This window comes from Fringilla coelebs (genome assembly GCF_963513975.1).
Source record: "Fringilla coelebs genome assembly, chromosome: Z".
Lineage (NCBI taxonomy): Eukaryota > Metazoa > Chordata > Aves > Passeriformes > Fringillidae > Fringilla > Fringilla coelebs.
The window spans coordinates 34,321,685-34,349,257 of NC_140031.1; the positions used below are offsets into that span (position 1 = coordinate 34,321,685).

Below are 27,573 nucleotides of genomic sequence, written 5' to 3' on the forward strand. Positions count from 1 at the left end.
TAGAAGATAAGACTTTATTTGTTCAAACGTGATACACCTGTTAAGATGGGGATTTAAACATGTTTACTGTAATTACTTCTGTTTAGTTGCCTCAGTAAACATACAGTAAACTTAGAAAGACAGTAATGAGATAATTTTCTTAAATGGCAAGGTATTTGTCAAAACCATACAGTTTTAACTTGAAGTGGGTAATATTAAAATTAAACAAACTGTATGAGAAGTATGATCTAAGTACTTCTAGATATTCCTTTATCACTCTTTATAACAGAGTGATTAGTGGGTCTGAACACAAAATTTAGTCATTCTGGAATACGCTGAAGGTTTTCAATGTTTTTTTAGGTCACAGTGATATGTGATAGGAGCTAGGGATTTAATCTTGCAGTCCCCTTTGGTTACAGGCCTATGATACTGGTTAAACTTAAAAGTTGTGCTTTATCTTCATGCTTTATTGTGATACCTACCAGTTAAGCTTTTTTGTACCTATCTTTTCCTTCTTCTTTTGACATTAGGACAAAGCTTCAGATATATTTGGCCAAACATGAGGTGCTTTGTCCTTATTACTATGGAGAGAGGGTTCATTAATATGAATAATGTAAAGCTAAGTAGGCTTCTTGTATGGATATTTAGTAGCATCTTTCTCCTACAGCATTTTACTAGAAAAGTCTTCTTTGTATTCACAGCTATTTTTAACAATCTTTTGGAAAACATATAGCTTCCATTACATGTTTATCTTGGTTCATGCATATTCCTTATGATGATGGGTACATGCTGACTTTTTCCAGTCACAGAGAGATGTCTGATTTTGTCTCAATTTTACCCAAGCTCCAGTATAACATTGTGTCTTAAATGTATGACCAAGTTTCAGACTTGAAAACATTTAGCCATAAAAGTGGCACTGAATAAAACTTATAAAATTAATTTATGAACCTTTCTTTCCTTCATACACGTTGGCATTTCTTTTTTCTAAACAAGAAATCAGTTCTTTTTTTTAAACACAAACCATGTTTTCCAACTTGTATTAATACTTGAACATTTTTGTCTTGCCTGAGATACAACTTCTACCGTGGAAGGTACTTCCTTCAAGAAGCCTGTTTTGTAACCTGTCAATTCCTTCCTCTTCTTTCTCTGAACCTCAGGTTGTTCTTATACTTTCATTTTAGCATTAATTTAATCCTCTGTGTAATATAAATGCTGGAATGTTTCCCTGTCATTTTGTCTGACAGTGTCAACCAAGCTGTCAGAAGTACAGCTCTTTGTTTGTAGACTTTTCTGCTGATCAATTCAGTGAGATTTCTGCTGAGAGCAGATTTTTTTTTAGAACAAAAAGGGAATAAAAATCAGGGTGCTATGCTTAATGCTAGCTCCAGATTTTGAATTGGAACAGTGCATTTGTCTGGAAGTAGAGTTTTTAAGGACAGCAAACACTGTCATCCAATATATGGGGACTTTCTAGAGGCAATCTGCTTCTTGAAACCTCTTTAGCAAGCATTCAAATATGGAGATACTGTTTTTGGGTATCACACTTCAGCTTTTAGTTTTTGTGGTAGTTAGATTGCATGGTGTTCTAGAATCAAGTAACACCACTGCCTTTCTCTTCTGAGACAAATGTTAAAATCCTGGTTATTTTATAAAGGAAGTATTGTAGAGCCAGATGTTTCCATTATAAGAATATTTACCTGCTTAATGAAATCCCCACTCACTTTTTTTGCTGTTATGGAAGCCCCAAGAGCTGAGTTAATTGCTGTTGCTTTTGAGTAAAAAGGGATTTTTCTCATCAGCTACCAAGAAATACTTTAATTCTTTCGCATGTTTCTCATTTTACTTAAAAATATCAAATAGCAGTTCATAAGTTGTTTTTTTCAGGGAAGTTGAATAAGGGATTCCTGGCATTAGTTTATACAGATGTTTCTTCAATGATTTGGTACTATATGCAAAAGAAACATAGCAGAACTAATAAAACTAATTCTTAGTTCTGCATAGATAGGGAAGAGCACCTAAATAATTTTTTGTCTTTTTGTTTTAACCACTTCTCTGCAGCTTAAAGACTTACTGCAAGTTACAGAAGCCTTGTTTTTCCTTCAAGAGCTGTTCCTCAGCCTACTACGCTATCCTTTGTTTTGGGAAGTTCAGTTATCCCAGCTTAGTCTTCAGCTGTTATGCTTCTGTGAAGTGTGTTTAAATGTGACAGGAGAATGCTCATCTTTGATCTCCCTAATAGAGGACAACTTTGAGCTCATAAAAGAGGTAAGAGTATATTGTAAAAATGTAAAATAGTTTTATTAAATTTAAAGATTGTAATGTTTAAGGCAGTAGAGACACTAAACATGGCATTCGACCTGAAGGTGACCAGTGTTGATTTCAAAAGTTTCGAATTTTTTTTCCTTTTTTTCAGAAGGTAAAAACTTAACTGGTTCTGCATATATCAATTCTGTATATGTTAATCTTTTAGTATGAAAATTTGTTTAAAGCGAGTTACAACAGTTTGGACAAAATAACTAAGTGTTCTAATTACTTAGTTAAAATGCTATTTCCACACAGCTATGTTCTTCATTGCTCTGAAACTGCACGTGCGCTTACTATGATTCATGAAGATAATCTTACAAAGTTTTGGTAGTTCTTGTTTGTTATGTTTGCTGTCACTGAGAAACAGAAGAGATTTGGAGCTTTTTTATTTTTTCCTCGTAGGTATTTCCAGTGGACCAGTATATAGTTGGGCTAGCGCTTCTGCTGCTGCAAACTCCAGAAAGTCAGCAAAAGTCTGTCTTGAGTCTAGGTAAAGCTCTTCTTGTGAAAGAGAAATCCACACTCTTAAAACTGTGTCTTTGCTTCTTCATATTTATGAAATAAGCGCAGCATTCCCCTGGAGTTGGATTGGGTGGTGAAATGGGCTTTCTTTATAAGCAGAATTTTTCCTGAATTTTAAAAGTAATGGCAGTAAAAATAATTTTTCCTACTACACTGACTTATTTCATTGATGTTACTGTATTTTAAGCTCCCCACTGTCTTGGAGCTTATTGGTTTCATTTTTGAGCCAACAGGATATTCATATTCTGATGTTCATGCATCCTGAGTGGTTTCTTATTGCAGGTATTGAGAGCAGGCATGACAATCATGGCAATGTTTAGCTGTGCTATTGGCTTAGCAGTTTTGATTAGTGTAGTTATTCTGGTAAAAACAAAGGTCTGTGTGCTACATTTAATTTTTGTATTTTTTGCTGCCATCAGGTACTTTGCTATAAACAACAGAAATGTGTGTCTCTCTAAGTGAAAAACAACAAAAAAACTTTTACTCTTTATATGCACGTACAGTAAATCTGGGGACTTCTACTTTGCTCAAATGCAGTGTTTCGTAGAAATGCCTGTGTCATGCCTAAATGTACCAATATGAACTTATTTTTTTCCTCCGTAATCTTTGTTTTTCCTCATATTCTCCTAAATAGCCTACAAGCTCCTTTCATGTTCAGAAACCCAGGACATCTCAACCACAGCCCTGATTTTGGTGATGCCTGTGCTGCAGATCTTGTCTTCTACAGCAGTTGGAGACTGCCTATCAGGGGATGTTTCTGGAGCTACCAGGCAGCAGCTGGCTGTAAATCTTTTGGGAATATTAAAGGAGAAAGGTGTGAAGGATAAACAGGAATCGGTAAATTGATAAAGTTTCTTTCCTTTTCTAGGGACAGGTAGGGGAGGCATTTAAATTTTTTTCTGCATGAAGCATTGCTGCTTGGGAAAGACTCTGCATGTGTGAACTTCTTTGTGTGATACATTCTATGGGAATGCTTGAAAATATGTATAGTCCGTCATACTAGAGCAGTGGTGAAGTGAAAGTTTGTTTCTTTGCTGAATATTGGTTTTACTTAGCAAATGAGATTTTTTTACTTCAAGCGACCCTATAGATTGAAGAATTCACCTGTATTATTAAGCAAGTAACAGGACTTAGCAGAAACCAAGGTTACTTATATTTATTCTGTTTCTTTCAGACTTGTTTATTCTCTGCATCTCTTTTTCCTTACTACTGTTTGTGATTGTTCTATACTATTTTTTCTACCTTGGCTGAAGAGAGTTACAGAGCACCTAAGTGTCAATTGACAAATTTTGTCTCATTAACCTGAATCTTTTTATGTTCTGTTGGGTTTTTTTGGGTTTTAGTTATTACTTATGTCCAACTTCCCTGCCATCTATTTCTTTATCCGCACTGTTCCAAGAACAGGTGTCAGCAAATCTCTTTGATCAAGATGTGTCACAGTGGAGTAGCAAAGCTCTCTTACTGCTTTATTACCCCTGTTTTGTGTAGAGAGGGTGTGATGTGACAAGTTGGAGCGAGATATAATGCCAGTTCTGAGTCCTGCCACTTCTCCTTGACCTGGAGTCCTCCACATATTTCATCTTCTATTTCTTCAAATCTGAAAAGGCAAGCCCATTTGTGCTCCTAATAGAAAAAAACCCCTTTTTTTTGAGTTCACAAAACCGTACACTTCATGGTCTGCTCTGAAAGAATAGACAGTGGGATGACAGTGGTTACAGTTAATTTCCTTCTAATGGGACTTTCTGGGTGCCGGCCTGTGCAGATGCCAGTGGAGGTTGTTTCAGTGAAATATCTTCATCGCATGTCAGTCCTCTATGCTCTGTGTCACTCACACACATTTTGTTTTCTGTTGTGTTTTAGAAACTATTTTAATGTCTTGTCATAAGACTACTGTGTTATTGTACAACAAGATTACAGTGCATTGCGTTACACTGTAACAGGACTTGGTTGTACTAATTCTAGTATTCTCTTCAGAAAAGCATGTGAAAGTTTTTCTGTTAAAGGCTTAAATAATTTTTGATTACTAACTTTTTCTGTTAGCCATGTTACAATGTAAAACAGTTGTCTTTGCTGAGAATTCCCTAACAGTTTCTTCACCTGTGTCTCCCTAATTCTTGCAGAGTTCATCTCAAGTAGCTTGGCAGATCTTTGGTAATTAATGGTTCTCAATGCAAATGGGGAAAGAATCATTTTGCCTGATCATTGTTTGAAATAATTATGCTGATAACTTTTGGTTCTCAACTAAAACAATAAAAAACGTAGACTCTCTTTAATGGTCCCATGATAACAGGCAATTTGTGTTGTATGATCAGATCAGTGCTAAGAGAATAAAATCTTGATTGAATTATTCTTAGTCTTGCTTCATATTGGAAATAGACAAGAAAAAAGGTAGCAAAAACAAAGCAAATGATGCATCCCTAGTGAAGAAGCTTTGAGCAAGTGTATATAAGAGCAAACGTGGTTAAGTTATGGTATATTTTAATAGAGTTACAGAACAGCCCAGGCTGCAAGATCATCTGGTCTAGCCTTTCATAGGAAAGGGAGCCTAGATGAGATTATCTAGTGTCCTATCCACTCACATGTTGAAAACATCCAGTGATGGGGACTATACCATGTCCATGGAGAGGTTGTTCCAGTGAATGATTGTTTTCACTATCAAAAATGTCTTGCTTGTAATGTTATCCCTCACCTTCTCCCAGGTATCTTGTATCCATTGCCCTTTGTATTCTCTGTGTGGCTCTTTGTGAAGGGAGAGCTTCTGTCCTCTTAGTAACTGCCCTTCAAGTACTGGAAACTAATTAAATCCCCCTTGAGCCTCATTTCTGCGGGGTGAAAAGACCTGACTCGTGGCACTCCTTTGACCCATCTTCAGTCTGTCCACATCTGTTTTGGAACTCTGGGGGCCAGAAGTGGACACACTACTCCATGTACAGTCTGACAAGCACTGGTGAAGTGGGATGGTCACATCTCTCTCTGTTAGCAGTGCCCCCATGGATGCATCTCAGGATCCACTTTGCCTCAGTAGCTGCAGCAATCACTGCTGACCTGGTGTCTGTGTGTTGTCCGCTGGGACCCCCGGGCTCCTCTTGGCAAAGGCTGTTCCACAGCTCTTGGGTCCCAGCCTGGCCAGGCTCTTTTGCTTTGTGCTGCCAGATGCAGGACTCTGCACTTCCTTGCTTGAACTTTGCACAGTTCTTGTGGCCTGGTCCTGCAGCCTGTTCATATCTCTGAAAGGTGGCTCTCCCTGCTGACGAGTCCCCCTCAACGCCCAGTTTAGTGACACAAACGTGGTGAGGGTGCTTTTGGTCCTATCATCCAGATCATTCGTGGAGATGTTACAACATGGAGCTCAGTACTGATCCTTGGGGGGCCCCACTTGGGACAGGCTGCCATTCTCAGTAAAACACGTTGATCATGAGAAAAGGAGGTGTTGAGAACCAGCATTATCCGTAACTTTTTCCCTGTGCTGTCTAGTAATGGGCCTAGGTCTTCCCTAGGCTTCTAGTTAACTGCTTATGTATCTGATGAGCCATTTCTTCTATTTTATATCTCAGACCAATTCCAGTTCCAGCTGAATCCTGACCTTCAGGACCTGGACCTATGCCACCCTGAAAATCCTACCAAGGATCTTGTAGTCCCCACTGTGTATTTCTTCATGTTTCCATTGAGGGTGTGCTTCTTTTTTTGCTTTTAAGAGCACTCAGAAGTTAAATGTCCTTTAATGGCTTTAATGGCTTTTTTTTTTCCTTTTGCATTGATGTTAGTGGGGAATATTTCTACCTTTCATGCCATGATTTTGAAAGTTAGGATGGGGCTAGGCCTTCATGTATGCTTTGCCATTGAGGGATTTTAAATATGTATATATATGTGTTTATGTGTGTGTGTATGCCTCCTATATATATGTGTTGATAGACTGAAATTTTTTACTTAACTCACTTGATTAGAGTGCAGCAATAAAATAATATTGTGATCATACCTCCCAATAAAGGGAGAAGGGAGGGAGTACAATTATGTAGCAAAACCTTTTGGGAATGTAATGTGGAATGGGAAATATCGATATAATATTTCAGGCTCTACCAATTTTTAGCAGTTTTTCTCAGGCAATTAAAAAAATATTTAAAAAAAAAAAAGAGAACATCACTATCACAAACATAAAAAAACCACAAACAAGCAACACCCTCTCAAAGAGAACTCCAAACAGCAGAAAACCTTTCATAGTCTGGTCTTGATTTCAAGACCCGTTATCTTCTACAGGCAGGCAACTAAACAGTACATCTTATGAATCCTGGAACTGTTACTAGACCTTTGTATGTCCTTGGATAAAGTTTAAATACCTTTTTCAATAAATAGAAGTATCACAGCTGTACCCAGAAGAGCTTTTTGGCTCCAACTGATCTTACCAGACAGAGGAGATAGCACTTTAGACTGCTGATTTTTCACATACTATTGTATGTGAAATGTTGTAATGTGTACGTAATGGAATAAGCTAATTTTCATGTAATTTTTTTTAAGTAATCTAAAATACAAGGGCTTTCTACCTTCCATTTATCTACATTCTACTTCCCTGTTAGCCAAAATAAATTTACATTGAATAAAAAGTGTGATTAAAATGAAATTCTGCAGTTTTAATTAGAACAGCTTTTACCACTCAAAGTCTTTTTTTTCCCCCCTCATTATTTAAAGCTGAATGGACCCCTGCCTTTTGTATGTTGAATTCTGTTTTCAGTGTTCTGCTTTCAATGTTCATTTGGAGATCTCTTCTCCAATACTTTCTTTACCTCATCTTTATATAAATGTTCTTCACCTTACTGCTTGCTAACTACTTTCTTGATAATGTAAAGATATTTTCTAAGGAAGCAAATAATTAGTGGGAAAGAGATGTCATGTCTTGTATTAAGCTTTCATGTTTTAATGAAAAACTTTGAACTTTATTTTACAGGAGCTTTAAAATATATATACCCTTATATAAAAATACGACTTAAAATATTTCCTTATTTGCATTTTACAACTTTCCTGCTGCTAAATGGTATCTACCCTGTCTGTAACTGTTACTGAAAAGGTTATATTTCTCTTAGAAGAAAACTGTGGAGGAGTGGGGGAAGATGTTGGAAAATCCTTTTAACTAGAGCATAATAGTATATTATCCTTATATTCCTGGTTAATGCCTAGTTTTCTACCCTACAGTGCTTAGTACAAATGTCAGAAGTTAGTGTGGCCTTTTCTTAACTCCCTATAAGTGTGATTAATAAGTCATGTTCTGCTAATACTTCCTTATTTATTTGTGTTAGTGATTAATATGTATAGTTGATAGCTTTGAGAACAAGGATTGTGTGTCAGACCAAAGAATGATTAGAGAAATACATAATGACTTGATGACATATTTGAGGTGCTCTCGAGGAGAGAAAATTCACCAGATGATCAGGAACCATGTCCAAACAAGTCCATGGAAATACTTAACATATAGATGTATTCAAATATGGAATGTATATGTAGTTGTTTCAGAAATGTAACCCAGTCTGTTAGGTTACTGAGCAGGAATGCTTTGAGGAGAATTCCCTATGCCTCCAGGAATAAGCTGACATTAAAGTAATATCAGCTTTCTAACCTAACAAATTTGGTTTAGAGTTTACTTCCCTGTTTTCAGTGACACAACTGAAAGAGTATTTTGTTCTGAGAAGCAAAGCACTTCTTAAACAAAAATGTAAAGTCAGGTTAACTTAAACCTGTGGTATGAAGTACTATTAAGAGTTAAGACAGTTTTTAAAAATAATATAGATGAGAGTTAAAATTCTGGGGTTATCCTATCATTGTAAGAAATGTAAGTTTTTAACATACTCGAGAATTACAATGCCCATTTTAGTGGGCAAGTAGCACTGCAGTTACCATCAAGAACAGGAGTGATGGATGTCAGATAAAATGGGAACTTCTGAGCAGGGAATTATTAACCCATTGAAACATCTGTAGTGCAAGAATTCATATAAAAGATTTTGAAAAAATGTATCACAGTGTATTATTTATATTTATTGCATTGGGACCATTAAAAATGTTTTGGATGTTACAATTGTTGATACAATGGTATCTTATTTGTTTGAGACTTAGATTTGTTTCACTTGTTCTCAGGTGCCCTGCAAACTCCTTTGCCCTATAACCAGCTCTTACAGTTCATTGTATACAACCTGGAAGATCATGGAGCTCATGAAAGAGAAATCTGCAGTTACTAAGTGGCTATCTTCAGTGAAGTCACTGCTACCTGTTAACACTCAAGTACCTGCCCATGTTTTTCTTTTGTTGGCTTATCTATTGATTCAAGAAAATGGAGACAGTCTTCGTGATGTACTCCAGGCTACAACAGAAATAGCCAAGGCTGATTGTTCTCAGGTAAAGATTTATTTTTAGTGGTTTGGGATTTTTTTCAGAATTTGGGTTGGATTTTGCAGCCTGAGAGGGAGAAGTCTGCCACAGCTTCATGAGGCTAGGTCCAACAAGTGGCAAGGCTGAATCCCCAGTAGGTACAGTATGGATCTCTCCAGCAACAGTGCATAGATGGTCAGTGTGTTGAGAACGTGCCCTCTGGATCCTGGTCTCACCAGCTGTTGGCATCTCAACACTGCAGTTGCTGATGGAGACTGCCCCTCATCCCATGCAGTCTTGCGCACACCTATACTCTCAGCTTGCTCTCTTTTGTGTGTCACTTAGAGCAAAATATGTATTATGTCTCTGTTTTGGAGTATTTTTTGGTTGTTTAGGAAGGAGATTGGCTTATTTGTTGATATTATTTAGGAAGCATGAAAATACAACATGAGGAAGCTGAAAAGGGGCTACCAATAATTTCTGACTTCTGGTGACCTTATGAATTATTCGTTATGTTCTTCTCTGGTTACTGGAAGACTGCCAAGTTCTTTGTGACACCTTTATTCTTGCTTTTTAGAAATATGTCTTTGTCTGCTTCAGTACTGAATTCAAGCTAGAATTATACAGGATGCCTAAACTTACCTCTGTAATCTGGAAAGATGAAGGAGGTTGTCTAAAAACAGTAACGTAATGCAGAAGGCATTGTACAAGAAGCGTCCATAACTTATTTGTAAAATAGGCAAGAGAAAAGTGTTGATTCTGCTTTAATTCATGCCATAGAGACAGGCTTTATTGTCTGTGGGTTTTTTTAAATTGCTTTCTTCAAAGAGTTCGCATGTTCTACGGCACAAAAGTTTTAAAAAGTTACAATTTTGACTGTATTATTTAAGTACACGTTGGAAATCTGGTAGCATAAAAATCTTATCTCCAGGAAAAACAAAATCCTTTAAGAAGCAGACAGGTTAGAAGTAGAATTATTTTGTCAGAAAATAACCCTTTTTACCTCCTACAAGCCATTTAGACCTCTTGCTAAGAGGAAGGGTGCAGAGCTAATCAATGAAAAGGGAAAGAATGTAAAATTTAGAGGTAATGAAAACTGTGATCTGACTATGACAATACGATCCTCAGCTAGGAGTCAGAAATTAGTCTTCCAGATACATTTCCTCATGTAACTGAGACAGGTTTTTGAGGGAAGACACTTGCACTAAGCTTAAGGAAACATAGATGCTTTGTTGACCTACTTTTTTTTTCCAAGTAGTTATTAAAACTTCAGTTTCTCACTTAAGTAGAAAGCACCTAGCTGTGCTCAAAGTAAGCAAAATGATTGCACTTCTGTGTAAAAGCAAAGCTGAACTAATGTAGAACCACCTGGTTCTACTCTTTAACTTAGTTTTTTCTTGAAAATTTAAGTCAGCTTTCAAAACTATTAGGAGTGGGACACCTCAACTCAACTATGAATAGTTTGACATGTCCACTAAATAGTTTTTAACCAGGGATCCAGGTCCCAGTCCTTATAAATTAATTATTCTCTAGGAAAAAGGTAGGTAAGACATCTGCCCTGTTGTGGGAACCTTTCTTTGTCTTCTGATCCAAGCTGCTGCAAGTGAAGCAGGTTTCTTCTTGTGCCTAGCTAGCTGTGTAAAAATTAGCTCCAGATGCTCTGGGAGTGGGTTTCAGTTTTTGTGGATTATCTCTAACCTGTTTTGTTGCATTGGGTCTTTGAGTGGGATGATGAATCAGTGGCATATTACAGGAAATGCTTTGGATTTGGAGGACTAATGCTTTGTTTATTCACTATTTTATATAGTTGTTCAAAATGCAGTTTAACAGTCATACAAGAAAAGCAATAACTTGCTGAAAAAATGCCACTGAAGTAGTATGGGACCTGAGCAGAATGGCCTGAAGCCTGACTGTAGGGAATAACTGTTGTGATTTTTCATTGGATTGATCTAAAATAGCTCCATTGACTTAAATGAACAGGTTTAGAGACAAATCAAAGAGCTAGTCAGCAGAATTTTGGAAGCTTTAAACAGATACAGGGAGAGTGATTTAACCTGAAGCTATACATGTTTAGCATTGTGTGAGTGGGTTTTTCTTATTTTAAGACAAAGTTTTGTTCACTAACACAGTAAAGTAAGATTAATGGACAAATCCTGTTGAGCTAACTATTGTGGTCAGACTACCTCAGAATTAAGAAACCTTCCTTAGAATTAAGGACCTTCATGAAAAAGTCCTCCCTTGGCACTGGAAAACATGGCTTGTGTTCAGAGGCAATGAGAAGATGAAGTTCAGACTTCATAATGTTTTGTTTCCCTAGCAATCAGCAGAAGTCCATGTGACTTAAAAACTCTTGCAAAAATGCAGAACTCAACCTGATTTATTCATACTTTCTTACTGGCTCACATTTTGTCAGCTGATAAGGCATGTAAATGGAGAGCTTTTAGTTTTTAAAATTACTGTGGGCTTTAAAATACTTTTCTGCAAAATATGTAATGTAATCAGATATCTTTGTAGTAGTATCACATAAATCAATCAGTATAGCTGGTAATGTAGCAGATGTTCTGCTGAGTAGTATGAAAATTTGGTATGGGAAAAATAGTGTGCTTCATTGGGGTGATGTTTCTGTTCCTAGTCCTCAGTTAAGTGCAACCAAGGACACTATATTCTCCAGTTAGCAACATTTAATGCATTTCTAGCTTTTAAATGGCATATTTTACTCCAAAAGATTTTAATGCTTTGTAACTTGAACTTACTGTCTGGTTCATTTGAACTTGGCATCACCTGGCATCTGTCTTGTCTCTGACAAGTTATTTTAGTTCTGAGTCTGCTTAATGGCTCCACAGAGATTATTACAGTGTAGCACTGCACTGAAAGATTATCACATTGTTTCTTGTAGGTTCATTGCTCTAAGGCAGAAGAATTACTGTAGACTTGTCTCATCTTTCTCTTGCAATAACAGTACAGCGAGAGAAAGCATTGAAGCTCCTGAATGGAGGATATAACTGATTACTTTAATAAACTCAGTCAGCAGTGTGATGGCAACTAACACTAACATACTGATGGCAGAGTTATACTTCAGAAATTGCTATATTTGGTTTTGTGTTTTATTCAGTTCCACAGAAATAAATGGTGCTTTATAAAGTATGGTGGAAGTAAGTGGTTGGAATGTAAGTCTAGAAAGTCAAAAACTCATCACAACAAACTTGTTAGACATTTTGAGTCTTCAGTTCCATCCGTAGGGTACTTTTTCAAGGATGCTGTGGAAGGTGGTTTGCAGCATAGTGGTTAGAAGGCTGTTCTGAAGAAGAAGGAAGTCAGAGGACAGGTATGGAAAGAAGAAAACAAAATCTTATTTTTAGACAGTCATATATATATTAACTTGAATCTGTTCCTTTGGTGTTAGTGGCGCTTCAACACTCAGTTTAAAGCCAGATATTTGTAACTGGTATATTCTGAATTCTTTGAATCATGTCCAAATCAAAGTAAACGTGGGTTAGAAGTTTGCTAGCTACTACTTCAGCACTTAATGTTGCAGAAGTTAAATGAATAAAGGGTAAAATTAAGTGTCTACTCTGGAGCCGCTGTGAATTACCTGTACTCCAGCAGAGTATATAAAAATGCTGAGATGTCATGGTGAAGGTGATAGCATAAGAAGAATTGTGTGATGGGGTTTTTTGTTGTTGATTGGTTTTTTTAGTGATCTAGACAGTCACAGAATTCTGCTGCTAGTGAAATTCCATTACTTTGTTGTTCACAAAGGGACGCAATGGTTGTAGCTGTGGATATTGAATTGAAAAGCCACACATGATTCTCGTGCAAAATCTAGTTGAAGAATTGTGTTTCAAAACAAAACAGTGTCAGAAAGAGGTTGCTTTCATGGTTTATTCCAACTCTTCACAGAGTTCACTCACAGTAGGTCCCATTTTCACACCTAATTGTTGTTTTTATAGAGATTCTATTATCTAAACTGATGGAGCAGTTAAAAAAAATCACTAGGTTTAATTATTATACTATAATTGCTCTTGCAGACATTGTTCTGGTTATGTTTTTATTTTTGTTTCAGTCTTTTTCCCTTACCCTCCCCATGAAGGGAGGCTACAGAATGTTTCTCTACATGTATCTCTTCTTTCCCCGCTGAGTAAAAGCCATTTTATGATGCAAGATAATGGTTTTAACTGAAGCGTTTTGGAGTAATGGTTCTGGACTTTGACTATGGAAGAAAACCCAGAAGAATTTTCTAAAGGCTGAGGAATGAAGAGTAGTACATGGATTGTTAGGCTTTCTGAAGTAAAATTCTTTGCACAGGCTGCAGAGACACATGAAGGACTTAACTAGTCTTTCTAATTGGATGAATTGTCTTGTGCAGAAATTGTTATTATGCTCTGTGAAACCCCTCCTGTGCTGCAAGGAGAAGAAATTAAATCATCTGACTGAGGTCACTGGTGGATATAGCACAAGATCTATTACAGTTATTTGAGGATTATGAGTCTATAGAGGACATGCATTCTTTATGGTCTTTCAACTACTCAAATGAACTATTTTAGTGGTAAATGACACCTTCTGGGAAGTTTATCTGAAGATGCATTATTTTCTGTTCTTGGGGTTTGGGAGTGCGTTAATACCCAAAAATGTAAAATACATTTTTATTCATGTATAAAACAGATTTAAGGATATATTGAACAAAATTTGTCATGTTCAGGTGGTGCCTATTGCTTCTTTTGTTAGATTCATTATGCAATCTTTAGCGAGTAGCAGTAGGGAAAGAATTGTGTCATAGTCCGAGCTTGTGGACAGACTCTTCATTGATTGTAACTTATTGATTAGGATCCTGCTAGAGTACATGAAACTTTTGAAAACCTAGCATATGTTTTCTAAAAAGTGCTTCTCATTTTTGAGAGAAATTTATTTTTTAGTTTTATAAAGAGAAACTTAGCTGCATTTATGCACTTATCTGAAAAACTTGTTCCTTCATTTACCTGAATTGCTCAGTAGTTTTGTCTTGTTCATTGATGCAAGAAATGCCAAAGTACTGTATGCTTTCAGAAATCTTCTCATTTCCCTGTCTTATGTAATGGACAGCTAGGTTGGTGGTTGATATGACAGAATTCAGCCCAGAAATGGAACCTGCTTTTCTCCCTTAGCTTGTGCTTTTTGAAAAAGAACAGTTGCCATGTAGCTCAGAAAAAAGAATTCATGCCACCAAATGGCAGAGAATGCTTCTCAAGTGTGTTTATTAAATAATATCATTTTGTCTCACGTGTTTAGTTTTATTTTAAAAGGGAAAATTGTTGAGAAATATCAGCATCATTTTTGTGATGCAAATAAGTTTTAAAACGAAAAAACATGATGTCAAAACCCTTCTTCAGATTCCTAATGGCAGTGTTGACCTAACTTCTGCATCCTCTGGTACCAGTGTTGACAGGCAGCATGCCTCCCATTCTGAAGCTGGCTTCTGCCTACTAGGAGCTAGTGAATTGTCATACCAGTTTTGTGGAGCTGTTATGCCCTTGATGAAGATGTAGCATAAATTTAATATTGAAATTAATCTCTGCATTGTTTTGTCCATTATATGAGGGAGATGGAGAGAGATGGAGAGAGCATTTCCCTGGAACAGGGAAATGCTGTTCCAGAACATTTTGGTGTTTTTCCGAATCTTACTGTGGAAATATACAGAACAACACAAACAGACTATAAAAGATAATACTTTTCAAGAAGTTTCTTTGCAGTAGCACATGCATAAACATTTCCAGAGAATTTTGTAAATCAAATTTAGGATCTGTTTACTAGATAGTAGTATAAAAACAATTGTAGAACTTTGATTTAATATATGTTTACTGTAGAGTAAACTTCATAACAAGGCAATTTATGTAGACACAGGACTTGAAATGAGATTCCCATCACAGCTGATGAAGGCTGGGCTTAAGTAGAGTGACTGTAGAGGGTTTGAATACTATTATAACTAAGGATTATGAATATAATTTTTAAAATATCATTTAGTCCCACTGCTGATGTGTAATCCAGTGTAGCTACAACTGAGAAAAATTAGGGAAGTAGTCTATTGACAAAAGAACTAGCTTAAGTTGAAACTGAGTTGCCCAAGAACCTGCCTCTGGCAAGAAGAAGAGGTAATATGGGAAGAGATGGGAAGTTAGCAACTTAGGTAAGGATGTTGATCATTTGATCATCATAATGACATATCTGTCATCTCTACTGCTGTCTTATATAGCCTATTTGCCCAGCACAGCATTTATCAGGGATGGATATGATTTAAAGAATTTTTAAAATCCTCTTATCCTCTGAGTTGAGAGCCTTCCAGTGAGTCTGCTGCATATGAAACTTTTTGGATAATTTTATTAGAAGACATTTCTTCCCTATTAACATGTTAACAGTTGTATGAAAAGCTTATGTATCAGTGAATCAGTGGAGGAGCAAGTGTGACCCTCCCTGAGAATTTTGAAACTTAACGTGGTGATGCAGGTTGCTGTGTTAGGGTTAATGATTACCTCTATCCCAAAGATAGCTAATGCCTACTGCTTACTCATCACTCTGCAGTTTACTTTGTATCATTCAAAGATTTAGGTAACAGTAAATCAGGTTATATGTTTTTTTCTTGACACTAAGGTACAACAGGTGCCCAGAAATAAAACTGCTTTCCTCTATCAGGTTTCCTATATTCAAGGAGACTTTTTGTCTACCTGTATTATTTGGTTTCTGTGCAACCTTCCCATAACCTAAGGCTTGATTTAACCAAAACAGGTTCTTGCTTGAAGGATGTTGAGCCTTCGGCACTCAAGTCTTATTTTGGGTTCTCTTTAATCAGGACGGTAACTTTAGTTTTCTTCCTGTATACTTATGTACATAATTTTCTCTCAGGCAGTGCTGTTGTCTCTTTAGTACGAATAAAGCAGGGAAATACAACTGCAGAGACTAGCTTAAACAAATCATTATAGTTAGGGAGTGGGAAGAAGAGGTTAGGCAGCAAATCTCATGTTTTGAGTGTAGGTTTTACTTTTCCATGTTTCAATGTTAATGAGGACATTAACATTTAATCTTATTGCTGAATTTTACCTGGGACCAGAATTTACATTAGCCATTTCTGCCCTGCTGGACAAGTGGTATAACTTACTTCCGGCATGCCCTTTTCTGTTTTAAAGACTATAATACCAGCAAGGAACATCAGTGCACAGCTGTGCACACACTGTTTTGTTGACAAATCATTGCCAACAAGGTACTGTGAAGAAATTTACTTCTAGCCTAGCCAAAATCAGGACACAGCAGAAGCTGTAAAACTGCTCAACTTTTCTTAAATCAAAAACTTTGAAAGACAGGGAAGGGACGTTGCCAGTGGGAAGATGCATTCAGTTTGGGTGTGAAAATCTGTTCAAATGAATACCACCCTAAGTTCTCAGCCTCATTTAATTATTGTGCTTTGAAATATTTTTTTAAATTCAGTCCTCTTTCTAGGCAGGTCATGGGATGGTGACTGATTCTATAGAAGGTAGACAACAACTTTGAGAAATAGAAAAAGAGTAAGACTAGTCAATTCCACAAAAATCTGGAATATTTTTTTGTTTATAAAGGGATTTGTTCTATTTAAGAATGTCAAATCCTATTTGGAAAATGTAAAAAAGTAATGCATTATAGTTAATTCATTAGGTGGTAAATGCAGATTCCCTAATATAGTTTTAAGTTTGTGGAAGCAGCAGTTCACCATTGCTGAACTGCAAAGATAATGATGGCTTGTAAAACAAACAATATTTTTTTTTGGTCTCTGACTTGGAGTCAGAAGAGAGCCAAATATGCAAAATCCCAGAGCACTTGAATTATTAATTATTGTTCTTCCTGTGGACTTTTTACAGTGAAAAATGTTATCATCTGCTCATGTAAAAATGCATGTTGAAACAAATGTTGTAGCAGAATTTTCCATTGCTTTTTAACCAGTATCTGTATAAACCACTCTTATATATACTGTAGAAACCACTCATATATATATATATATATATATATATATATATATATATAAAAATAGCATATATATTTGTGTGTAATAGCATATATATTTGTGTGTTTCTATGTGTTTGTGTTTTAAGTAGCCATAAAAAAATTTAATCATGAGTAGATGCACAAGAAAAAAAATGTAGCACCTGCTTGTGTAAAAGTACAGAAAATTTGATTAGAAAGGGAATGGAGACATGTGAGTCTCCTTTACTTTATTGTAACTTCAGCAGCAGATCTCTGGAAGTTTTGTACCTTATAGTAAGAATGCAATAAATTATATTGTATTATGTGACAGGTTTCTCATATATGCAGGCAGAAAAAAATACATAAAAGTTATGATTTTCTAATATGTTGGGACAAGTTCATTGTCTTTTCTAAGGTGTCGTCTTGCAAATTTGGCAAATTCCAATTTATTTCCTGTATTTGTTCTATTTTAGGTCCCAAATCTGATCCCTGTTCTTATATTTAAACTGGGAAGACCTTTGGAGCCTGCACTTTACAGGGAGATATTGTATACTTTGCCTACACTTGGTGTACATAAGGTCAGAATGAAAGATTTTTAGTAAAATGAAAACTGTATCAATAAAAGGTCATGGATTTATAAGAACTATTTAGACTGAGCAATGTATATCTTGCTTAACTGATTTTTAAGCTTTTGCATTATTTTGTAATATTTTGGATGGGATATGATATTTCTTTCAAAGTTAGACGTACATTACACTTTACTGTCTACATATATAATGTATGATCATTATATATGTCATGAGAGGATGCTCCTGGACTTGTTATTTGGAAAATGACTTTCAGTTTATTTCTGATACTGCAGTTGGATCGTTTTTCCTGGTTGTACTTGGTTGTAAAATAATGATTTGTATGTTACTCTTGTCCTTGGACATATAAAATAACAAAAACTCTTGGTTAAAAATTTCTTTCAGGTTTGTGTAGCTCAGATTCTACGTGCCATACACATGCTGGGGAGTACAGCTAAGCTCAGAGCAATTGCCTCACGGCTGATGACATCATTATGGGAAAGACAGGTTAGAAACTTCTTGTAGTGTCTCTATAATAAGTCCAGTTCAAAAACTTCATTACCATTAACCAAGGAAGAAAATAATTGTGGAACATTGCTTTTACTAGTGTGTTGGTATCACTATGAAGTAAATGCTGTTAATGGTGTCTATACTGATCTTCTAGTAGAATATTTAAATAGTATGACTTTCATGAAACTTTATTTTCATTTCATGACATCTCAAACAGCAATTAGAACAAAAAATTGTTAAAAGGATGGCTTTCTGCTTTTCATTATATGCAGTAAGAACAAGATCTTAGTGTTGTGGTTTAACCCTAGCCAGCAACCAAGTACCACACAGCCACTCACTCACACTCCCACCAATGAGTAAGACTGGGGAGAAAAATTAGAAGGGTAAAAGAAAGAAAACTGTTGGTTGAGATAGTTTAATAGGGAAAGCAAAAGCTGTGCACACAAGCAAAACAAAACAAAGAATTTGTTCGCTGCTTTGCATTGGCGGACAGGTATTTAACCATCTCCAGGAGAGAGATCATGTGTAATGGTGGCTTGGAAAGACAAATGTCATCAATCCAAATAGCTCTCCCTTCCTCCTTCTTCTCTCCACTTTATATCCTGATCATGATGTCATATGGTCTGGAATATCCCTCTGATCAGTTTGGGCCACCCATCCTGGCTGTGTCTCCTCCCAACCTTGCTAGCATCCCCAACTTCCTTCCCAGCATGAAAAGAAGAAAAGGCCTTGGCTGTGTGTAAGCCTGCTCAACAATAACAAAAACACCTCTCTATTATCAATGCTGTATTCAGCACAAATCCAAAACACAGCCCTGTACCAGCTATTGCACAGAGAATTAACTCAATCCCACACAAAATCAGCACAATAATTTGCTTGTGATTTTTTTTAAAGATGCAAAAGAGACCTGGTCTGCAAAAGCTGTTTTGATCTCAATGTAGCATTTGAGATGAATAGTGGAAAAAAAAGCAAAATATGGTATGCAATAAAAAAATCAAAGTGGTATGCAGAAGTCCTATAGAAGTGCTACCAATTGAAAATCTGGTCATGCTTTTAAAGGTGTGATGATCATTTGAAATGAAATCTTTTCTAGGATCGAATTTATCCAGAACTCCAGAAGTTCTTGGCAATGTCTGATATGCCCTCTGTGTCTGTTGACAAAGATGCTCAATGGGAAAAGCTGATTGCTAAAGCTGCTTGTATAAGAGATATATGTAGGCTGAGGTAAGTGCAAGTGTTACCTATTTTATACCTTTGCAAGGGAAAAGAGTTGTTTTCAGACAAGCTGCATTATTATTTTTACTTATTCTGTTACGTTAATTGTGAGTAATACTCACTGACTCAACCACTTCTAATCTGAGCAACTACTAAGCTTGGGGTTTTCCATTATGACTAATAGAACACACATATAAATGCTGTTAAAATTAAATGATCTTCATCCTGGAACAATAGGTTCATCTTATACTGGTCCAGAGTCGAAACTTCAGACGCTTCCAGTTTAGAAAAAGGGAGAGATGAAAAATAGAAGAAAGAACCAATTGTCTCTCTTTTGATCTATTCTAAGAAAGATGGAGGTTTTTTTCTGAAAACCGTATTTTGTCACATGTACATTTTTGGTCTTTATTCAGGTATTGTACCACAGAACATTGTTGTGCAGGTCTAACTGGATAATACGTTGAACATTTCTAGCTCTAACAATCTATGAATATCAGTACTTGATAATAACTTAAAATTCCTGTAAAGAGTATTTTTAAATGCATTAGTATTTACTGCCTGGTTTTATGTACACCACATCATCTTTTCTGTTTTCTGTTTGTCACCTATCTTGAGTTCCAGTTTTCACTTTCTTTCTTGAAGGTCAGCTACTAACAGCTGAGAAGATTCAAATAACTTTTAAGTATCAACTGAAAACAAGTTCCTAAAGCAAATACCTTTTCCTTTACTTTTTCAACCTTCTTCCACTTTGCCAGACTGTGTTTTTCAATACGTTTCTTAAAGTGAAAAGAGAGAAATTTTTTTTTAAAGTGAAAAGAGAGAAATCTCAATGCACCCGTAGTATTCTTTTTCGGCCAGTTAAGTGGTATACCTGGAGTTCAGGTGTATCCACATTCTTCATGCATTTCAAAATGATTTCAAAGAAAGTGTGACCAAATAGATAAGTCACAATTTACAATGCATATAAATCACCTACCAGATACCATTTACCAGAATCTCTTACAGAGATAGCATGAGGAACTGTTGAACACCTTGCCATCCACAACCCACTAAAGCTGAATGGGTAGTTAAAAGACCGGAAAGCTAAAGCAGCCCATACAGTCAGTGAGGGAAAGACAAGTGGCATTGCAGCAGGATAAAAAAAAAAAGAAAAGGGAGAACATAGTTCTCTGATGTAAAAAGGACAGAAAACAGTTGGTGCCAGAATCTCTGCCAATACACAGTAGGGACTACTTTGCAGGAGACTGCGACAAAGAATCATAAAATAGTGCATTTGGACTTTCATTCTCTGTCCCTTCTTGAATGATGTAATCTTTTACTGAACACAACATGCTTAGACAAAACCACCTACAACTTAACCACTCAGTGATCTTTTATTTGGAACTTGATGGCTGCTGATTTAATTCCACATGTCACTCAGCCTTTAGAGCACTCTGTCATATCCATTTATTTTCGTGTGTGTGTGTATGTGACCTCCCAGTTCTAGGCAGTTTTAGTTGTCACTTAAATAAAACCAACAATTAATAAATTTTTATGTGTAAATTACAACTTGTGTGTATGTGTGAATATTGCCTTCTATTTTCTTTTTTTTTTTTCTTTAGACCATACCAGCATGGAGCAGACATGTTGGCTGCAATTTCCCAGGTATTAAACGAATGCACAAAACCTGATCAAGCTTCACCTGCTGCCATAGTATTACAGGGTCTACGGGCACTTTGTGAGGCTGAGGTAAGATGAAATTGGCTTGTCCTTGTGTTTCGAGTTCTGCTTATGGTCCATGATCGTCTTTCCCGGTTGGCTCATTTTAAGACTACCTTGAGTTGCTGCAAAGTTGCTGCAGAATTTCTTTTTCTTCTGACAAATTTAATTCCTCTCTTCCAGCATAAGTTAATAGCTTCTGAGAAATTGTACTGTGACCTTCTACCACAGCAGATCAGCCCTTCAGTGCATGAGCTGAAATTTTAAATCAGCTTTGCAGTTTCTTGCAAAGACATCATTCTGTGCATCTTTCCTTGAGATTTTAAAAGGAAGTCTGTTGGTACATAATTTTGATTGGCTGAAAGGCACTTAAATAGTGTAATTTTTGTATCTTCTTACTGGCCTGCCCTGCTGTGTCTTGTTTGTTCATAGAGTGTATGTACCAGATAAGGAGTGAAATCACTAGCAGCTGGGATAATATGTTGATTGCTTACTGATGAAGAGAGCAAGTAAGCTTTGGGACAAGCTGCCCAGAGACGTTGTGCTGTGTCCTTCCCTGCAGATTTTCCCATTCCTTTTGGACACAACCCTAAGCAGCTGGATCTGATCTCATTGTAACCCTTCTTTGAGCAGGAGACTGGACTGGAAATATCCTGAGGTCCCTTTGAACCCAAATAGTGATGCTACGATATCTCTAGGCTTCCTACGATATCTCTAGGGATGTGGAAACAAAAAGGCTTTTTGTTTCCACATCCCAGACAGTGATATCCTGGTGTTGCGATGCAGGCACTGACATGCTGTGAATCTGTTAATGATAAACTGTACTATGCAGGTCGTCAGAGTAGTGAACTAATCATATCTTGCAGGAATATTTGATTACCCATTCTCTGCCAAACAGTAATTTTATGTTTATCCACTACTACGCTTCCACTGCAGTGTTTACTTTGCCACATTATGTGGCCATTGCCACATTATTTGAAATCACTGAACAGTTCAAGAACAATATAGTGAATCATCCATAGATATTTGTATTCAATATAATTAAAAATTGTCATACAATGGCTGCTAAGAAACAATTTATTTAGGGTAATTTTTTGTTTGCCTTTGGTATGAGGTTTGGCTCTTCTTAAGGTCACATAGATTCTTTGAATGCTGGCCTTGGTATTGAATCAGTGTTTTCCCAGGCTGGATTATATTTAGTCTTCTTGTAAAGAAGTAAGGTTAGATACATGATAAATTTCACATCCTACTATAATAGCCTCATTTGAGAAAAGATGTATACTGTACCACTGATGAGTACTGGAAGGCTAAGACTACTCAAGATGGAAGGAAGGAAGAGAGGAAGGAGGGATGGATAGACTTTGTGGATGTTACCAATTTTTCCTGTCCAAATTCTATTCGCCTTATTTCCCCAACTGCAGTGTAATGTTCTGGGAGACCTAATTTACCACCTAGCTATTCTGAAACTTTAACAGGGAATTGTCTTGTGGTTTGGCAAGCTGGGTAACCATTTGGGTTAAGTAATTTAATCTTGTCTCTTATTTATGGTTTAGACTGTAGTTTGCAGTGCAGAAAGGATGTAATCATAGACCTTGGTTTTGTTTTGGTGTTTTCTGTCTCTGCCGCTGACTTAAGGGAAAGGGATATTGTCTCCGAGCTTTTCCACTTGCAGCTGCTTAGATGTAGGATTTTAGAGAGCACCAAACTTTCAGTCAGCTTCTGAACCAGAATAATAAATTATGTTTTCATACATATAGTGTTTACTCAGTTAATGATGGAATCCTATACACCATGTGGCTTTGTCAGGGTTGAGTTCTGAGTCTCAGAAAGGCTCCTTTGTTAAAGTAATGTGATAACAAAATGTACTATAACATTGGTTTCTTTTTTGGTGGACTCCTGTGTAAGAATAGTTATCCGTTCTGCTGACTGCAGTAATTGTTTTGTGTGAAGATAGTAACTTCATTCAAAGTGCATCCTACATGAATAGTATTAAGAGTATAACTCAGCTTTTGCAGGACTTGCAAGAAGGGCTAGCTGCTTTCACTTCCCTCTTTTTTTAGGGGTGTAGGTAGGTATCACTTAGGTCATTAATTAATAATGCACAGTGACTTGTACATCAAAAATGGAAAAATGGAAAAAATGGAAAAATGGAAAAAATGGAAAAAATGGAAAAAATGGAAAAATGGAAAAAATGGAAAAAAAATCACACAGTTCTTGCTAGATCACACTCCCTCTTTTTCGGCATGTAATTTTTTTTCCCCCAGCGATTTCAGCAGAAGCTAGTGTACTTCATTTGAAGCTATCCTGGCATCTAGTTGATTTCATGTATCAAGTACAGTATGCAAGCTAAGAAACATTCAAGAATAAAATTTTTAATATAGTGTTTAAATCCCCTTTCCATTGAAATATTGTTGTTCTCTATTTTTCTCCTAAGATTTCTCACCCTTTTAGGGCACAGGACCTGAAGCAGATGTGCTTTGTCTCTCTTCAGCATCTGTAAAATTTAGCTTTTAGTTTTTTCCCATCTAGCATTCAGTGTTTAGTAGAATGGCAAGCTTGGTATTTTAAAATCAATTTTGAAAATACAAGAAAACATAAACATAAATCAAAATGTATAATACGAAAAGCGCTGTGTGATTGTTAATGTCTACAGATGACAATGATATGTTAATTTGAACAAACCAAAATGAAAAAAACCCACATAACAAAAAATGAGAACAGACTTAAGTACTTGTACCAAAGTTACTAGCATGTCTAAATCTCTAAACACACATTTTCTGCATAGCACCTATTTTTTTTTTTTTAGACAGTAATTGGCATATCAGTTTTGTAAAGTTCTCTATCTTGCTAGTTTTCTTGAGTATTTTGCATTTTCAGAGGACAGCTTTGTGGAGCTGAAGAGTGTCTATGGAATCACAGGGCTTTTCCTTGGGGATTCATGACTAGCAGATAAATTTCATCACAAGATATATATCACAGTTGCCCATTCCTCTACAAAGATACCATGTCAAGGTTATTACTGCTTTTATAACCTTTCTTTATTTACTGGGGTTTTTATGGTGGGTAAAGTACCAGTTTCCCACTATTCCTATCCCCCGTTCCATCAGTTTACAGTACGTCATTTGGTAGGAGCTTGCTGTAGGTTAAGTTGCGAGTCTGGAAAATACCATCTGAGAAGGAATTGTACAGTCTTAAGCTAAATCTGAAACTTCTTTTAAGATGTCGGCTATTTTTTAAGACCTTTTTCCACCTCTTAGATGAAGTTGGAGAATATGTGTGTTATGATGGGAAAAAATGAAATTAAACATGCTTGGCTAGCTAATGATTTGTTAGTCTTCCTAAATTACAGTATCAAATCCCACAAATGCACACCTATTTTCTTTGTATATTAATACATGTTGTTTCCAGACAACTAACTCATTACAAATTTAACATTTCTAGATAGTTGAGGAGGAACTTCCAGTGTTAATAGATATGTCTGTCTTTCTGAATGCTGGCAGACCTTTTTTCTTATTCTTACAAACAGTCTGTTTTGAAAGAATAGAAAGAAAGGTATCATTTTCCCTTGCCAAACCAGCTGAGATCTTTCTAGCCATCAGTGGTTGTTACCATAGAAACACATTCATGGGTTTGCTGTTTCTGAAATGGGTTCAACTCGAAATGCATTTTTGGTTTTTTAAACTGCACCCTGAAATGTGTTTTGCGCTCACTGTAGCGACTGCTTAATTTGGCAATTATCTGCATTCAGAGACATAAAACAGTCTGTTTTTTCAGTGCAGAATAATACTAGAACTACCTTTCTCAATGCCTTTGTGGAATATCTTCATACACATACCTTTATTTATTTTCATTACATAGATCAATATGTATTTCTCAATGTCTTTGTCTTCTGTTGCTTTGTTGTAATTTTTTATGCCAGAAAGACATTTTCATGGCATTTGCTGAAAGTTCTAAGTCTTGATTTGGAATTTTTCACTTTAGAAGGCTGAAAATTATACTTTGCTTTGCCATTGCTATTTTAAAATTTTTGTCTAGACTTTGGTTCTAAGCATACATGGTTTGGGGTTTTTCCTTGTGTTGTGGTTCTGTGGGGTGGGTGGGGTAGGGTGAACAGAATTATGATTTCTTGGGGTTTTTGGTTCTTTGCTTTTTGTTATTTATTTCGTTGTATTTTTCCTGTTTTGTACTCTTTGTTGCAGTGGAGCCTGAAATCTGAAAGACAAGGAGTAACAACAGATAAATTATAGACAGAATTATTTTGGGTATGGTGGCAAAATTCTGTAATGTTAAGTTCTCCACAGGTAGCAACATTAAGATTTGATTAAACGCTCCATGAAAATTACTTAAGTTTTCAGGAAAATACACAGCTTGTTACCAAGAGAGAGCCTGGGTGACTGAAAACATCTCACAAGGAAAGAGGAGGAACTTTCAGCACCAGTATTGCTGTCTAGTCAACATTCCTGAGAAACTTTACTACTACTTTTTATGAGTTCTGCATAATTCTTCAGCTGGAACTGTACCACTGACTGAGCATTTTTCAGTGCCTGGAAATGCAAAATGTTGTACTGACTGCTTGTTGAGCTGTCATGCAGATATTTGAAGGTGAAAAGAAGCTTAGTGAGATGTGTGTTGTTTCCAGGAAGGAAGTTATGTATCCCAGAAGACCAGTTATGTATCCTGTTGTGTTCTAGTTACAGCATAAATGTGTTCAGTATTAGGAATCAGTGTTTAGTATTTATTGTAGTTTGACAGTTTCCAACAATTTCTGGATTTATAAACTTTTGTGTTCAGCATTTGTTCTTCTATTTTTTTTCTTTTATTGTTTTTAAAGATTAAAGGCATTTTGTTTTGGAGGGCTCCCAGCAAAAATAGATTCCTCGGTGGCTTCCTCTGCTTTCATCCTATTGTCCCAGAGACAGCTTGCTTTTTAGCTAATTTGACCAAGTTATGTAGAGCACTAATGTGGTATGAAGATACATGTACAGCTCTGTGTATTTTTTACAGTGTGTTATTTATTCCTACAGGTAGTTGCTTTCCCTAGTGAAGTACTGTGCAGTATTACTGTGTTGTGTCAGTTGATCTACAAGTGAATTTTTAACATACTTGCTTTTTTACTTTTTATGAACCATATATTAATTCCTGTTCTCAAGAAGGAAGAGCAAGGACAAGGACTGGAAAGAAATGTTATTTAAGTGAAGTTGGGATAGCTGTTAGTAATGATGCCTCCCTCTTTGCTTGAAGGTTGTTTGCATCCGTTCTACATGGAATGCTCTGTCACCAAAGCTGAGTTGTGATACAAGACCACTCATTTTAAAAGCACTGAATGAATTGTTTTCCCTGGTTCCCTCATTAACAGTGAATACAAATGAATTTGAGGTATGTACTTATGGACTAAGATGAGTCTTTCTTTTAGTATATCTTTGTATATAACTTTTCCATAAGCCTGCTTGATCTTGATAAAATTGCACCCACTGCCCAGTTCAGGTTTGTCAAATTCATCTTTCATACAATATCACAGTTTTCACTTGCATTAGTGAGTCCTGGGAGATAGATGGGAAATTCAAATGTGATGTTAATCCATGGTTTCACTCTCACAAAATGTGAGGACATGTGAAAATGTCTGGAGCTCAGAGCTGCACTCTGTCCACTTTCCTAGCTCAATCTATGTTGATGTGGCAGTAAGTCGTTTCAGGTAACTGCCTCTATTTGAACTATTTATTTGGTCAAAGAAAAATGCATATTTCCTTTGCTTTTGTAGAAATTCAAAGCTCAAGTTATCAGCTTCCTATGGAACAATACACAGAACGAGGTAAGTGATTCATATGAAAACATTAATTTCTTATGTCAGCAACAGGATATTAAGTTTTGTACTTTTCTGTCAAGACAGTGTCAGTAATCTCATTTTCTAGTAAGGTTTTGTTCTTGTTGCTTAACACTGTTTCTGAAGCAATGTACTACGCATAAAAGGTAGTAACTGAAGGTTCTAACTTCTGCCATTTCCAAGAAGAATTACAAACAAACTCTGCAGTACTATGTCCTCACCTCGAGTGCTGGGGGCAGTTTTGGGCACCACAATATAAGAAATACATTAAACTGTTAGAGAGCATCCAAAGAATGGCCACAAAGATGGCAAAGGGCCTTGAAGGGAAGGCGTATGAGGAATGGCTGACGTCACTTAGTCTGTTCAGCCTGGAGGTGACTGAGGACAGACCTCATTGTAGTCTGCAACTTCCTCACAAGGGGAAGAGGAGGGGCAGACACTAATCTCTGCTCTCTGGTGACCAGTGACAGGACCTGAGAGACTGGCCCAAAGCTTTGTCAAGGGAGGTTTAGGATAGATATTAGGAAAAAGTTCTTCCCCCAGAGGGTGGCTGGGCGCTGGAACAGGCTCCTCAGGGAAGTGGTCATTGCACCAAGCCTGACACAGTTCAAGAAGTGTTTGGATAATGCTCTCAGGAACAAGGTG

The 27,573-nt window shown here is 36.5% G+C and overlaps 1 protein-coding gene across 3 annotated transcripts in view; it reads left to right on the plus strand.

Moving 5' to 3' along the window:
- Positions 1 to 27,573, plus strand: part of FOCAD (focadhesin) — a 92,481-nt gene that overhangs the window by 22,437 nt on the left and 42,471 nt on the right. For 2 of the 3 annotated variants that reach the window (XM_084225894.1, XM_084225893.1), the window contains 10 exons: positions 2,038 to 2,244; positions 2,686 to 2,773; positions 3,440 to 3,642; positions 8,926 to 9,183; positions 17,592 to 17,696; positions 18,090 to 18,191; positions 19,288 to 19,418; positions 21,011 to 21,137; positions 26,349 to 26,483; positions 26,866 to 26,916. In XM_084225894.1, the coding sequence (XP_084082020.1) occupies positions 2,038 to 2,244; positions 2,686 to 2,773; positions 3,440 to 3,642; positions 8,926 to 9,183; positions 17,592 to 17,696; positions 18,090 to 18,191; positions 19,288 to 19,418; positions 21,011 to 21,137; positions 26,349 to 26,483; positions 26,866 to 26,916 (1,407 nt within the window). The remainder of the gene's footprint in view (positions 1 to 2,037; positions 2,245 to 2,685; positions 2,774 to 3,439; positions 3,643 to 8,925; positions 9,184 to 17,591; positions 17,697 to 18,089; positions 18,192 to 19,287; positions 19,419 to 21,010; positions 21,138 to 26,348; positions 26,484 to 26,865; positions 26,917 to 27,573) is intronic. The other variant, XM_084225895.1, reaches the window with a different exon arrangement.